Source organism: Puma concolor, chromosome F2 (genome assembly GCF_028749965.1).
Source record: "Puma concolor isolate L17-30 chromosome F2, mPumCon1.1.hap2, whole genome shotgun sequence".
NCBI lineage: Eukaryota > Metazoa > Chordata > Mammalia > Carnivora > Felidae > Puma > Puma concolor.
The window spans coordinates 62622244-62636799 of NC_141684.1; the positions used below are offsets into that span (position 1 = coordinate 62622244).

Sequence of the window (14556 nt, forward strand, 5' to 3'; positions counted from 1 at the left end):
ACAGTGGAGATAAAAGAATCATACAGTTACTTAGAAGAGAACAGAGGATTCATAGAGTTTTCTTTTCAGATAGGTGGCTTAGATGGGATGATTGTTCTCAGATGTGACACTACCTTAAATCTGTAAGAGTTAAAAATTTCAAGAGGTGGTATTTAGTTTTCTAGGAGTTAAAAAAAATTGAGCCTTGGAGAGGTGATCTATTCTGTAATCTATGGCATATTTATAAATCCGATAGCGCGAGTGAGGATGGGTAGTTTGGTGGCTGGAGATCCCTCTTGTCTTTTTAACTTTCTGGAGGGTGTATGCTTGGCAACAACAACTCAGGAGGTGGTCTCTCTTTATTTGGCTTTCACTCAGAAACTGTTTTACATCACAATAAATCTTCAGTCTCTTTAGCATTGGGTCCCTGGTGATCAAAGTATTCAGTTCCAGTACCTGATAAAATCATGAGTATCTTGGTAGTTACTTTATATACATCCTCTTCAACAGTGAGCCTTTTAAAAAAAAATTGGACTCATTAGGAAAAGGGAGTCTTTATTCCTTAGTATATAGATGAGTATATTTGAACAATGGCAGAAGCTAATGTACTTGGGGCCTAAAAGAAAAAATATCCTCCTCCTTTCCTTCTTCGTTTTAATGGAATTTCAAGTATAATTTAATGTGTCTCCTGGGAGTGAAAGCTATATTCGATTAAGCTAGTAATATGGAGAATAGCTAGAGTAAGTCTTAGGGGTATAAGAGTGGGAGTGGTTTTGGTATAGTAAGCTCTCGCCAAGTAATTTTATCATCCAATCTGTAGAATCATAGATCTTAGATTTGGTAAAGATTTAGAAGTAATGTGGGCTAACACCCTATGCACTGGAAAATTTTTTCTTCACCATTTTCTCAGGCAAGTGAATGAGGAGCTTCTACTTGAGATCCCCTAGTGAGTGCATTAGCCTGGGAGTGTTCACACTCTAGGAGGATCTGGACTCCTGGGGTTTTACTTCCCTCTATATCCACCGTGTATGGCACTGTGCCTCAATTTCCTTGCTTTGTTGTAGAGTAGTGCTAATTGTTGAGAAGTGCCACATATTGTCATTTCTTCAAGCCTTGGGATTGAAAACATGCAAAAATAATTCCCATTTCTGCCACTTACTGTGTGACTTTGGACAATTTCCTAGTCCCTTTGCTTTCAATTTTTGCATGTGAAACGAGACAGTACCTAACTAGGGAGCTTGTAAATTGTGCTCTGAGGCCTCCTTGGAGAATTCTTTAAAAGGATTAATCATGACGTCCATAGTCTGACAGTAGGAGGCACTTCATATGACCTGTTCCCCTTGGGCCTGATTGTAGTCTTTGATCAGTATATGGTATTTGATTTGGAGTTCAGATCCCTGTGGTAATCTGTCCAGTACAGGGTGAAATAGAGCTATTGCTTTATAGGTACAGGGTGCTGTATGAGTTGTTCTTTCAGGGAGGAAAGCTAGGATGTGGACAACTGGGTAGGAAATTTTGGACCTGTGTACCAGTAGTAGAGGACCTACTTTCCACAATCTAGGGGAGTATAATGGTTATGAAGAACAAGATCATTAGGTTGCCTGGAGGTGTGAAGAGAAGAGGGAAATACAGGCCTGTGTCAGAATTTAATAGCATCAACTAAGACTTCTAACCCCAAACAACTGGTGGAAAAATGAAAACTTCAGTGACACTATTGTTTGGTCTACACGAAAACAATCTGTTGCAGTGATTCCCATTAGACTTCCTGGTTTTATTTTTCATGTGTTTAGAAGCAGCCTAAATAGTTAATTTTTTGTAAGTGACTATCTGCTGCAACTATTTATGTTATCTATTTGAAAACCACTCATTATGTATTAGTAAAAGATTCAAAGGTCAAAGAGGGTGAATTTGTTATTTGCCTGATGTTTATAAGAAATTGTCAATGTTGAGAGAAGGAAAAGCTGCATTTTCTCCATCGTTCTTCCCCATTTCAGAATGTTTTTACTTGTAAGAGAAGCCACCCCAAATATTCTCTTGGTAGGACCTTCGTTTTGGGAAACATGTTATTGATTTTTAAGTAGCCCCTAAGATCTTATTGCCGTCTTTCTGGAAACCCATTAGTGGGGGTGTAAAACTTCCACAAAGTGGGCTAGGCAAATCTCAATGATAGCACTTCACTAGTTGTTTCTAAGGAAAGCAATAATACTCTCTCTTCATTTTTTTTAAAACCTAAATCTGAGGAAAAAGGCAAATGTTCTGAGGTGTCTGGCTTTTCCGTTTGATAGGGGTCAATAATACCATGACTATGTCAGTGGAGTGGATTGCTTTCAATAACTCACAGCATAAGTCTAAATGTTTTTAGTTTACAGCCCCAAGGGGCTTTACTAAAGATCATATATGTTTTTGACAAACTGTCTGTTATTGGTTTTCTTTTAGAATGGAAAACTTAATTTCTGCTTCATTTACATTTAGTGTGGTTTTGGTACCAAGTACATCAGATACTGATAAATTGGCAGCCACATACGACTGAGTGGTTGTAATGATCCATTAAGTTGAGCACTCTGTTTTTCAGCTATACTGGATAGCTAGGAGGTGTGTGTGTGTGTGTGTGTGTGTGTGTGTGTGTGTGTGTGTGTGTGTGTGTGTGTTCACACACGTAAGCATGTGCCTGTCCTTGAGTATCATGGCTTTTTGGCTCTGTTTCGTCAAATGGCTACATACCCAAGGAAATAACCTCATGTCCACATCATATAAATGTTAAGATATAAGTTATTTGTTAGTAAGCATTTCAATAAATATGTAAGGTAACGCATTTAGCTACTTTTAAAGTGTTTCTGTTTTTAAAGGATAGCTTGACACAATGGATTGTTAACTTAAGCAGAAAACAGTTAACATGCGTATGTTTTGTAAAAATGGTATTACAAATGTTAATCTGAATTACATTCAAATACTAAAAGACTGGCTTTTAGAGTGATTTTCTTGTAACTATTTTGAATGTTATAACTTCTCCACCATGCCTTTACAAAAACTATTAATTGGATATATGATATATGTTGTTTATTTTGTAGTTAAAACAGAGCCAATGAGCAGCAGTGAAATAGTTTCAACAACAGCAGACGGGTCTTTAGACAATTTCTCAGGTTCAGGTAAGGAATATATATTAGACTTTCACATTAATACAAAACATAGTTTTTCTTAGTTTATTGAAACTGTTAGATATATCAAGTATATATCTGTGTGTATATGCATGTGTGTATGTATTATATAAATGTAATAGAGCCTTATGCAGAGTCCCATTCTTGTAATTCTCTTTTTATCCAATGTTATGAAGTGTTTGCTGAAAATATTGATATCCTATCAAGAAGACAAAATCAAAAGGGGTTTTGTTTCTTTTCTCTTCTACTAAATTATCTTTATGTTAGTGACTCCTTCCCTTTTTCTCTCATTTGTATGATTTTTCTAATCATGCATATTTAGTTAGGCAAAATTTTGCTTCTGGTACTCTTTAAGGAGTCTTAGAAACTGTCCTCCTGTCATGTCAACTATAGATCTAATTAAACACTTTATAAAGCAGCTTTCAATCCTTAAGTTAGTTTTGATCTCTTTCACGTTAACAAGGCCTGCCTCCAACAAACAAGTTTCACATCTTTGTTAATGAAATTACTGATAGGAAAGTGATTGTGATATTAAAGTAACTGTGAGGTTGTGATTATGTATTTGCCAGATTACCCAGACTGGACTATTTCAATAAAGAAATTATTTCTATCAGAAGTAATTCTTAAATTTTTAACCCTTTTTATATTATCCGCTGTGTTTTTAAAACCTCTCAAACGGAAATGCTATACTTACATAAATTTGTGATTGACTTACTCCAGCTCTCAGGATCACTTATTTAATGCATACCACAACTAAAAGGAGTTATACATAGATATAGCATGAAATACAAATGTATAACTTTTATACTTAGGATACCAGATGGAAGCAATAAGGAAATAACAAAAAGGTGTTATGCCCATGAGTTCTTTTACAAAACACTTACTAGAATCCAACTTAAACCAGAGAATGTGCTTGGTGCCATTATGGATTCTTAGGTACATGAGAGTGGCCCTGGTTTGAGGCTTAGTGAGTTGAATAGGTAACCAGATCATCACATTACAGTTTGATTTCCAGAGGGAACCCAAGAGATCCCCAAGAATACCTAGGAGGGGACCCAACAGAGACAAGGTTGGGATGAGGTGGGCAAGAAAGGTTTCCTGGGAGAGATGATGGCTTCACTCAGCCTTAAAAAATGAGTAGGAATAAAGCACATAGGGTAGGGGGAGGGAGAAAATATGAGGAGGGTGAAGCTGGACAGATGGAACTCCATGGGAACAGACCAAGACACCGAGAATTTAGAATTTAGAATTGTCAGTGGTTCAGCATTCCTGGTGTGTACAGTTTGAGTGATGGTAGCATGCTGGACAGGGTCAGGATAGAGTCTGACCAGGCTTGCGTGTTCCACATGATGTTTGCGTTGTGTCCTGAGAGCAGTAGGAGACATCAGAGAAAGCGGGTTGCATGATTGTGTTCCCATACAGAATCCAGACTATATCAGGAGTTGGGGGGGGGGGGCTTGAGAACTGAAGTGGAGAGACCAGATAAAATCTTCTGGCATTTAATACCAGAGAGGAGGTGCTGGCAATGGTGTGGACAAGTGATGCATTAAGATGTATTTGTGAAGTAGAATTTATGGCATAGCAACCAATGAGCACAAGGGGTGAGTGAGGCAGAGACAGGTTAAGGTGACAGAATGCAAGACAAGCATGACTGAGAAGGAAAGGTGGTACCTTCCCTCTGGGGCATGTCGAGTGGGAGGTAACATCCACTCAGAGATGTTGGAGCTTGGGAAAGATCTAGAATGGAAATTTTGGAAGCGCGCAGAGAGTTAAAGCTAGTGGGCTGAAACAGCGTTGAAGACAGAATCCCGGGAAGACCAATATGGAGAGATGGGCAGGGGATAAAGTGAAAACACTGATTTTTTCAACTGGGGAAGAAGGAAGAGGATTGAGTTGCAAGTGAAGGCAGGGAAGAATTTCAAGGAAGCGCTGTCTATGTGAGAAATTTGGATACAGCTATTAAAAATAGGTTTGAAAAAACTGAATGGCATGAGGAAATGTTAACTATACCAAGTAGGTATACCAAGCAGGTTACAAAAGAGTAACAAAAGGGGCGCCTGGGTGGCGCAGTCGGTTAAGCGTCCGACTTCAGCCAGGTCACGATCTCGCGGTGCGTGAGTTCGAGCCCCGCGTCAGGCTCTGGGCTGATGGCTCAGAGCCTGGAGCCTGTTTCCGATTCTGTGTCTCCCTCTCTCTCTGCCCCTCCCCCGTTCATGCTCTGTCTCTCTCTGTCCCAAAAATAAATAAACGTTGAAAAAAAAAAAATTTAAAAAAAAAAAAGAGTAACAAAAGGTTTTGTACCAAGCAGGTTACAAGAGTAATATGCTCTGTATAATCCATTTATTTTTAAACATTATGTTTCTTTGTATATGGGTATACAAATTAATGGTGGTTTTCTCTGGATAATAGAATATAATTTGAATTTTATCCCTTCTGCTTTTTTTCAAAAATATCTTACAGTGCATGTCTGTAGCATTCATACTTTTTAAAAGTAGTAATTTTGAAGTGCAAGTTTAAAGTCATGTACTGAAATGAGAGAAGTTTTAAGTATCTATGGACAATAATATTTCATTGCTATTTTTCCTGATATCGATAACCTGTGATAAAGGACTAACTTGTTCTTAAATATATACACTGAGGTAGTAGCAAAGGGGCATCATATCTGCAACTCCAAAAAAAAAAAATGAGATATATGTATTTATACACACGCACTTATATAATGAAAAAGGGACTAGCGGACTAAGCTACTAAGACATTAGTGTTTAGGGAATTGTGGTAAACAATATCTGGAAAATTTTTTCTACTCTATATGCAACTTTTATTCAAGTGTCAAGTTATGTCAAAATAAAATATCAATGAGAGGGGCACCCGGATGGCTCAGTCGGTTAAGCATCTGACTCTCGGTTTTGGCTCAGCTCATGATCTCACTGTTCATAGGATCAAGCCTTGTGTCGGGCTCTGCACTGACAGTGTGGAGCCTGCTTGGTATTCTCTCTCTTCCTCTGTCTCTGCCCTTGTCTGCTTCTCTCTCACTCTCTCTCTCTCAAAATAAATAACCTTTAAAAATAAAATATCCATGAGAAACATCAATAGATTTAGCCTACAGCAGTTTCAGTGAGTAGTGATTTACTTCCCCATGTGCCCACTTGCCTGTATGCCCCATTTCTGTTGCCAGCATAGTTCCTAGCAGATCTATGTGGTCATAAGTTCAGGGAATAAATGGATGATTTAACCAATAAGGTGAGGAAGTGATTTAACCAATAAGGTGGAGACAGGGAGGAGAAAAGTGTCTTTCAAGTACGTAAGCGGTGAGAGGAGAAGAGAAGGTAGTCCATTAGAAAGTAAGATACGGGGCTGAGGATGGCATTTAGAAAGAGTGGTTTTGGCTGCCAACACAAACTTTACAGAGGTAGGGGTGATAGGTGTAGGCAAAATGGGGAGAACTGATGGAGGGAGGTCCCTGTTGGGACAGCAGTGGCTTAAATCCAAAACAGAAGTGGATCGCCTTAGAGAAAGGAATAACTTTTCCACAGAAACATCCGGAACAATGGAATGGAAGTTAACGTGCGTGCGTTTGAAGTGGAGGACGAGACACTACGTTAAGGGAATTCCTGTCTGATTCTTCTGTTCAAACCCTCCGGTAGCTCCCATTCATCTCCGAGTAAATGCTGATTCTTTGTAATAGCGAAGAGCCCCATCAGACCTATTGCCTGCTTCCCACTAGTCCTTCAACATGCCAGACATGCATGTTGCAGTCGGTGCCTTTGCCGTGACCATCCCTCTGCCTGGGGCACCTCTCTGTACACCTATCTGCCTGACTCCTTCATCACCTGGAGTCTTTGCTCTCATATCACCTTCTCTATAAGGCACCCCGACCACCCTACTCAGTATTGCAAAACTCTCACTGTAGGCTTCCAGTCTCTCTAACATGCTAACCACCATAACACAGCCCTTAGCAAAGTGTATCGTTTACTTGTGTATTAGTTTTATTGGTGGCTTTTCACCCCACCAAAATGTAAGCTTGTGATGGCGAAGATTTGGCTCGCTTTGTTCATTCGTATCCTCAACACTTAAAAAGTTAGGCACTTAGATATTTGCTAGATGAGTGAATGGATGAATGAATGATGGCTTCTACTTTTTCCTCTGAAGCAACTCATTTTGAGCTATCAACTCATTTGTTAGTGATAGGCTTGTGAGCTTGAAAAAATGAGAAGAATGAAATAGATGCCATGAGGAGTTGGGAAGCCCGAGGCTGCTTGGAGTATAAAAGAAGGTTGGCAATAGAGCCCGAGTCCAAACAAAGGTAGAACGATGAATGTGGAGCCTTTATGGCAGAGCAGTTTTTCTTTACGAGAGTTTTGCTGCTCAGGTAAAAATGATATTTAAGGATTTTCCGGTAAGGCAGGGAAGAATGTGGAAGCAAAAGGACAGGTGTAAGAGTTTAAAATAATTATTCACGTATCCTCGAAGTTTTTTTTCTTTTTTTTAAAGCAAAGGTAAGGGATAACAAATTGAGAGAAAATAGGCTGTCGAGGGGTCCTGCATCTATGGTAACGTTGGAGAACAGATGAGACTAGAGGAAAGAAAATTCTGGAAGGAGAGGATGTTTCTTCCTTAATCTCGAAACTCAGACCTCTACCACATGCTTCCGTAGTCAGTCCTCTGTACTTCCTTTCTTCAGCCTTCATCACTACTTTTAAAATTACTTTGTATTATCTTTCCTCTTGCTAACCCATAGCACTATGAGAACAGAAATTTTATTTGGCTTGCTTACAGTTATAGTCCTAGCACCCATCATGGAATTGAGCACATGGATGCTGGTCAGTAAATGTTAAGTAAACAAATAAATTGGTTGATGCTGTTGTGGTGCAAGACTGTGGAATGGGCGGGCAGGGGGCGGGGGGAAGGTTCACAATGTGGTCTTGAGCTTGATGGTTGGAGTAGAAGACTAGAGTTGAGGCCTAGATGGAATGAGAGAAGTGTTGGATACATAACCCAAGACAACGTTGGGACTTGTTAGCGGATATAGTCAAATATTAAAGTTTTTGATAAATGCGAGGCCATGTTTAAGAGGTGGGTCATTCATGGAAGTTTTTAAGAATTGCCATAAATCTTAGGAAAGGAAGGCCTTATGGGAGAGCAAACAACAACGGTTTGGAAGAAAAAGCAGTGAGGATATGTTTTTCAGGTCTCTTGTAATATCTGGAATCTGAGAGAATGAGTAGGATCTACTTGGAAGAAGCTCTGCAGGAGAAGCAAGGTCCTTGGAAAAAGGCTTAGCAGAAGGTGGAAGGAAGGTTTGGTGAAGAGACTGCAGCTATAGGGGATCTTGTTTTCCATAGATTGATTCTCCATGTCGCACAATGGAGAAGGGGATGGAGTACGCTAGGGATTTTTTCCTTCCTTCTTTCTGTCTTTCTTGAGTGAAAATGTAAAAATCATGGCCTGCTGGAGCAGTTGTGAATGGGACTTAGGGTTTATAAGAAAAAGAGAAGTCTGGAGAAAGCGATCTCTGAGCCATTTGACTCCAAAACGGTCTTCACCTCTGTGGTCACTACTCCTGCTTCCTTCTCCATGATGACTTCATTCACATCTCAACCTTGGGTGTCTTGAGGCAATAGCAAGGATAAAGACGAACTGGAGCCTTGCTGACATTGGTGGTAGCCGTCTCACCTCTGTGCCTCAAGGAACCTGAGCATCTTAAAGCATTAAGGAGGCAATGAAGCTCCCTCTTTTCCAGGGAAATCCCCAGGTATCCTTATATGGGGAGACTGGAGGAGAGCAGGTGATTTTCAAAGGCATGTTGCCGAATTGAAAATGGCAAGGTTATTATGTTTTTAAAATTTAATGATGTTCTGCCCATTTACTACTTACCACTGAAAAGCAGTATTTTAGTGATCTAAATGTATTAAGAGCAGTTGAGGTTGAAAAGAATGTTTTTGGGGATTACAAAATATCTTTGCCTTCTGTTTCTTCCATTTCCACAAAGTCTATATTTGTTATTAATTTGTTAAATGAAGTGCCAGTTGATAATATTGATCATATAATATGATGTTGATCATATAATATAATCAAATAATCATGTAACATAATGATCATATAATATAATGGTCATCAATATAATGTCGATGTCTGGTAGTGTTTGAAAATTAGAAATAGGAACAGGAATGCTTCTAGAGGAGAAAGAAATGTCATGTATGAAAAATAGGATTTCTTTGTCTTTTAATTGCTCGTAAAAAGATGTAACTCTTGGGGTCTGACTCCTTCATTCAACAGTTATGTGTAGAGCACCTACTGTATATGAAGCAGTGTTCTAGGTGGTGGAATTATGGCAGTGATGAAGGAGATGAGGTCCCTGCCCTCAAGGAGTTTTCGTTCTGTGGGTGAGGCAGGTAATAAGGAGCTAAGTGGTAGTGAAAGTAAGTAGGCTACAACAGATATGAGACCAGATCAAAGCATACAGCGAGGAGTGGCTGGGGGTCTCTTTTAGAGGGACGGCCTCTCTGAAGGGTGAGCATACGAGCAGAGATCTTAGGGAGTAAGTTCGAGTTTATGTATCTATGTATTTTATGTAATTTATTTTTAAGTTTGGGTTCATTTAAATGTAAGAGGATAATGGGGCTTAGAGTTGGGGACAGTTGTGACATGATCCAATATATGTTTTTAAGAGATCAGCATTTGTTGTGTGGAAAATGCTTTATGGGAGAAGAGGGGACAGGAGGGTAAATAGAAACCGGGAGACCGGTATTGCCCTGGCTGAGAAGAGAGAGGACTGTATTAGCCCGTGTCCTTCTTAGAAGAGCCACAGAGGCGGGACTAAAGGTGCCAGGATTCCATTAGGGGAAAGGAGTGGAGGAGAAAGAGAGGAGGGTGAGGCTGTGTGTGGGGAGGGGGGGTCCTGACCACCACTCCCCGGTAGCCATCACGTTGATAATTGCAACAGGGTGGTAAGCGAGAAGTTGTCAAGTAGAGGGCATATTCTGAAGGGAGAGCTGGCTGAATTTATGATGAAATGATAGGAGGAAAGAGAAGAGTCAAAACTTTTGGACTTTCAACTTGTCCATCTGAGTGATGTTGTTAACGAGAGAGGAGCAGTGAAGGAGGAACTGCTAATTTGGGGATTTCTGTTCACCTTCTCAGGAGATTCTCAAGCTTAGGTCCTCCCCTCCCTTCCCACAACAAAGATTTAGGGAGGTTCTTTAACTTCTAGGTTAGAACTAAGAGAACTAATGGCATAATAGGAAACAAATGTACTAAAACAGAAGCATTAGTTGCCCATACATTCTCCCTCCCCCTCCCCCTCCCCCTCCCCCTCCCCCTCCCCCTCCCCCTCCCCCCCCTTGTGTTCATTCTCTCTCTCTCTCTCAAAATAAACTAAAAACAAATACTATTCACTCCAAATTATATGGCCAAAGGACTGAATCAGATTTATTTTGTATGTTTACACATAACTGCAAAAAATTTAACCATCCTTCACATCATCAGGGTTTAAAAAAAATCTACTTTGCTTATGACCTATTTCTTCACATTCTTCATATTGTTGATTGATTTCTTCCCACATGCCAGGCCCTGTCGGGTGCCAAGGAAACAAAAGAGAGCAAGGGGTCCTTGGCCCCAGAAGCTCATGGTTAGCAGAGGAAGTGAACATCTATACACATGTTAACTATAATGCAGCGTGGTTAAGTGCTACACAGCCAATGTTTACAGCACTTCTTTTTTTTTTTTTTTTAACGTTTATTTATTATTTTTGGGACAGAGAGAGACAGAGCATGGACGGGGGAGGGGCAGAGAGAGAGGGAGACACAGAATCGGAAACAGGCTCCAGGCTCTGAGCCATCAGCCCAGAGCCCGACGCGGGGCTCGAACTCCCGGACCGCGAGATCGTGGCCTGGCTGAAGTCGGCCGCTTAACCGACTGCGCCACCCAGGCGCCCCTACAGCACTTCAAGAAGGTACAGAGAAGGAAGATATTGTCGGAAAGAGAAGATGATGTTTGAGTCCCACTGGAGGAGTGTTTGTCAGGCAGGGAGAAGGCCTTAGAGGGCAGAGGGTCTGGTCTGAAGAGCCCCCTGAGACGAAGATGAGCACGCATGGCATGTGTGGGCAGTCCTCAACTCCAAGGAGGCTACATATTACTAAACCCAGGGGAGGGGGGATGATTGAATCTCTGGACTCTGCCAAGAAATCTGGAATTTTTCCTAGGGATAACGCGAGCACAGTTGAGAGTTCCTAAGCTGGAACATGGACATAAAGAAGTTTCCATGTAAGAAAGATCACTGTGGTGGCAGTGCAGTATCGTGTTCAGGTCCGCAGATGGGACACAGGGAACGTGACAGAGGCTAATGAGAGCCGGGACAGGGGAGCAGGGATGGCGTGTGCAGAACAGCTCAACAGGCAGTATCTGGATTTGGGATGGGTGACTTGTGACTCATGAAATGGAGGGAGGGAAAATGAGATTATTCTGAGGTTTCTTGTTTCTTCACAGGAGGTCAGGAAATAGTATGTTTTGATGGAAGGAGTCAGGCATTCGTGGGTTCAAATACCACCTTTCCCATGTATTTGCTCGAATGTGTTACTTAAGTTCTATGCCCCATATGTAAAACGGGGACAGACAATCGTGTTGTGTGGACCAAGATCAAAGAGAAGAGTTGGAACTTCAGTCTGAGCCAAAATTAAATTCTGATTCCAGAACCTGTGCTCAATTACCACACGCTGAGCTCCCCCCCCCACCCCGATCTCTTTCTTCATGTGTACACACCTATCCTCTACATTCAACCTTAAAGCTTCACGGAACTCACCGCACCCTGTGTAATAAGCCTGATACAGTCTCTTCTGTTATTCTGTTTACCTGTGAAAAACTTCTGGGTGCAACCTGTGAAGTTGAGTTTGTGATCATGGGTCCTGACCCACAGTTTGAAAAACCCAGGGAGAGAGCTGGGCAAGAATAAAAGGGATTTCTGTGGCTTCCACCATCCGGTCGCATTGCGTTTTTGTTCGGGTTTAGTTATTTATTTTTTAAAGTCGTTTTGAACTGTGATTGTCCAGGGAAGGTATTCCTCCTCCAGCTACTCTGCCGGGTATATCTACTTTGCCCTTGGTCTCTTTTCAGGCTTAGCGAAGGAGAACAGGAAAGGCTGTAGTCAAGGATGACCTGGGCAGGTGGTAGTCCTTGTTGTCCAAGTGTGCTCGCGCTAATCCCTCCCTTCTATAAATTGCAATATTTAACTAATCCCCCCATGGCTATTTGTGTGTCAGCCTCCCCACATGTGACAGACAGAACTTGTCTTTGCGTGTTTGCATCTGCGGCATCTAGCTCGGTGGCTGGTGTGGAATAGTGAATCAACACGTGCCCGCAGGTCGGGGCACACCAGCTGAGTTGGCCTGCCCTCGCTTTAATGCGGACCCCGGCTCTGCCAAACTGAGAGCCACATGGCTGAAGTCTGGCAGCTGGCATGCAGCAGTGGTATGAATCTGGATCTGCGGTCACTGCGCGAGGCCGGCTTGCTTTACAAGGAAAGGATCATTCCGGATCCAGATTCTGGTCCAACTCTACCGCTGTTCTCCCGAACCCAAATGGAAAGCTGAGCTTGAGAAGTATACGTGGACTGATGGGACATTATGAAAAATGTATCAGACTTTGAGCGCATGGAAGCTTTTAGAAGGATTGTAATACGCAGCATAGTTCATAAATAATGAAGACTGTGATTACTATTGGAAGAAGATGATGAACCTATTATATCTTGTAATTGTACCCAAAGACTAATACATCTTAGCTAGGTAGAGGGTAGAGGATAGGGGTATTTACATATATTTATATGTAATACATGGAAACACATAGAGCTGTGGGTATATATAAGTATATGTGTGTGTAATATATACCGTACATAAAATCGCCCCTATTTACAATAAAGTTGAGAACTACCATTTTAAGGCCTTATGTTAACAAAAATGGATTTTTGTTTTAGTTCAGGACGAGTGTAAAAGAATGGCAGAGTTTAGTGCATTTCTGAGACCTACTGAGTAACGTATATGTGATTAAAAAGAAATGAAATTCTGCTTGAATGTTTGAATAACCTCTTTAAACAACAACAAAAACATTTTATTTTATTTTTGTAACTTAAATAACTGAAGTTAAGCACGTTTCACTGAAAAAGGCCCAGGAACTCTGCCTCAGTACAAGAAAGATCAGGCTTCGCTTGCAACTTGAGAAATTTAAGAGCGCCGTAGGAATGCATTTTTACTAAAAAATGTTGCTAAATTCACGCAGGCGAGTGAGGAGCGGCCCCATTTCTGCTCACCTGGGAGGAGATTAGACTGCGTTTCCCGTTAATCCAGGGTCAGGTGTGTGTGTGTCCCTGAGTGCACACAATAGGCCAGGTGACCTTTCGGTCCCGCCCAGCCCTGCAAATTCACCCTCGTCCCCGCCCCCCTTTGAGCCGGCCCTTCTGCACAGTGGCCAGGACTCCTTGTCCTCTTACCCTGCAGCTGCCAGCTATTTCAGATGATTGTGACCACTTTCTAAGACCTAATCTAAACTTAGAACCACCTCATCAGTTCCCAAAGGTGGTTCCGTAGATTTTCACTTGGGTTGACCGCATGAAATTGCCGGTTGAATGCATTTCGTATGGGCTACCTGTCGTTCAAACTAGATCAGTGCTTTATGCTGATTTCGTATTTTGCTTTGACGGTTATGTGTTCTTTTTCTTTTTTTTTTTTTTTCCAGCAATTGGGAGCAGTAGCTTCAGCCCAAGACCAACTCACCAGTTCTCCCCACCACAGATTTACCCTTCCAAGTAAGATGTATTTTCTCTCAATAAATGCCTTTTTTGAGTAGTCTTTTACCTTATTTCAAGTCATGTTTTGTGCCCACATGTTCCATCTCGATTTAAACTAAAGTGCATTTCACAGAGCCGTAAATGTGTTGACACAAATTTCTTTTGAGCGTCACCTGGAAGAGATACTGAAGTATTTCAGTACTTTGTGTATTGTATTTGGAAGTTATACTTGAAGAGACCGTCTTTAACTGCAATTTGTGATTTGGTTGTTAATCAGTTACCTTGCATGTTTCCATCTAATGCATGGGCTTTCTATTTTCTGTCATTTCTGACAAATAGCAGACCATACCCACATATTCTCCCTACCCCTTCCTCACAAACTATGGCTGCATATGGGCAAACACAGTTTACCACAGGAATGCAACAAGCCACAGCATATGTCACATACCCACAGCCGGGACAGCCGTACGGAATTTCCTCATATGGTGAGTAATCCCGTTACTTCAGTGGTGGGATCTAATGGGCATGCCTGTGTGTGTGGGCAAGGTTCATAGGAGTGGTACCTAAAGACTGTCATCTTGGGCCGCTTTAGAAGGTGTGATCACCTTTTGTGTCTAAATTCTTCATCTGATTGTTTTCAACGAGCCT

General features: G+C 41.3%; 1 protein-coding gene across 16 annotated transcripts in view; it reads left to right on the top strand.

Annotated features, from left to right (window-relative positions):
- Positions 1 to 14556, top strand: part of EYA1 (EYA transcriptional coactivator and phosphatase 1) — a 354818-nt gene that overhangs the window by 207841 nt on the left and 132421 nt on the right. For 9 of the 16 annotated variants that reach the window (XM_086695354.1, XM_086695346.1, XM_086695358.1 and 6 more), the window contains 3 exons: positions 3048 to 3125; positions 13857 to 13926; positions 14248 to 14393. In XM_086695354.1, the coding sequence (XP_086551480.1) occupies positions 3048 to 3125; positions 13857 to 13926; positions 14248 to 14393 (294 nt within the window). Of the gene's footprint in view, positions 1 to 3047; positions 3126 to 13856; positions 13927 to 14247; positions 14394 to 14556 lie in introns of those variants that run through there. The other 7 variants (XM_086695347.1, XM_086695360.1, XM_086695359.1 and 4 more) reach the window with 4 other exon arrangements.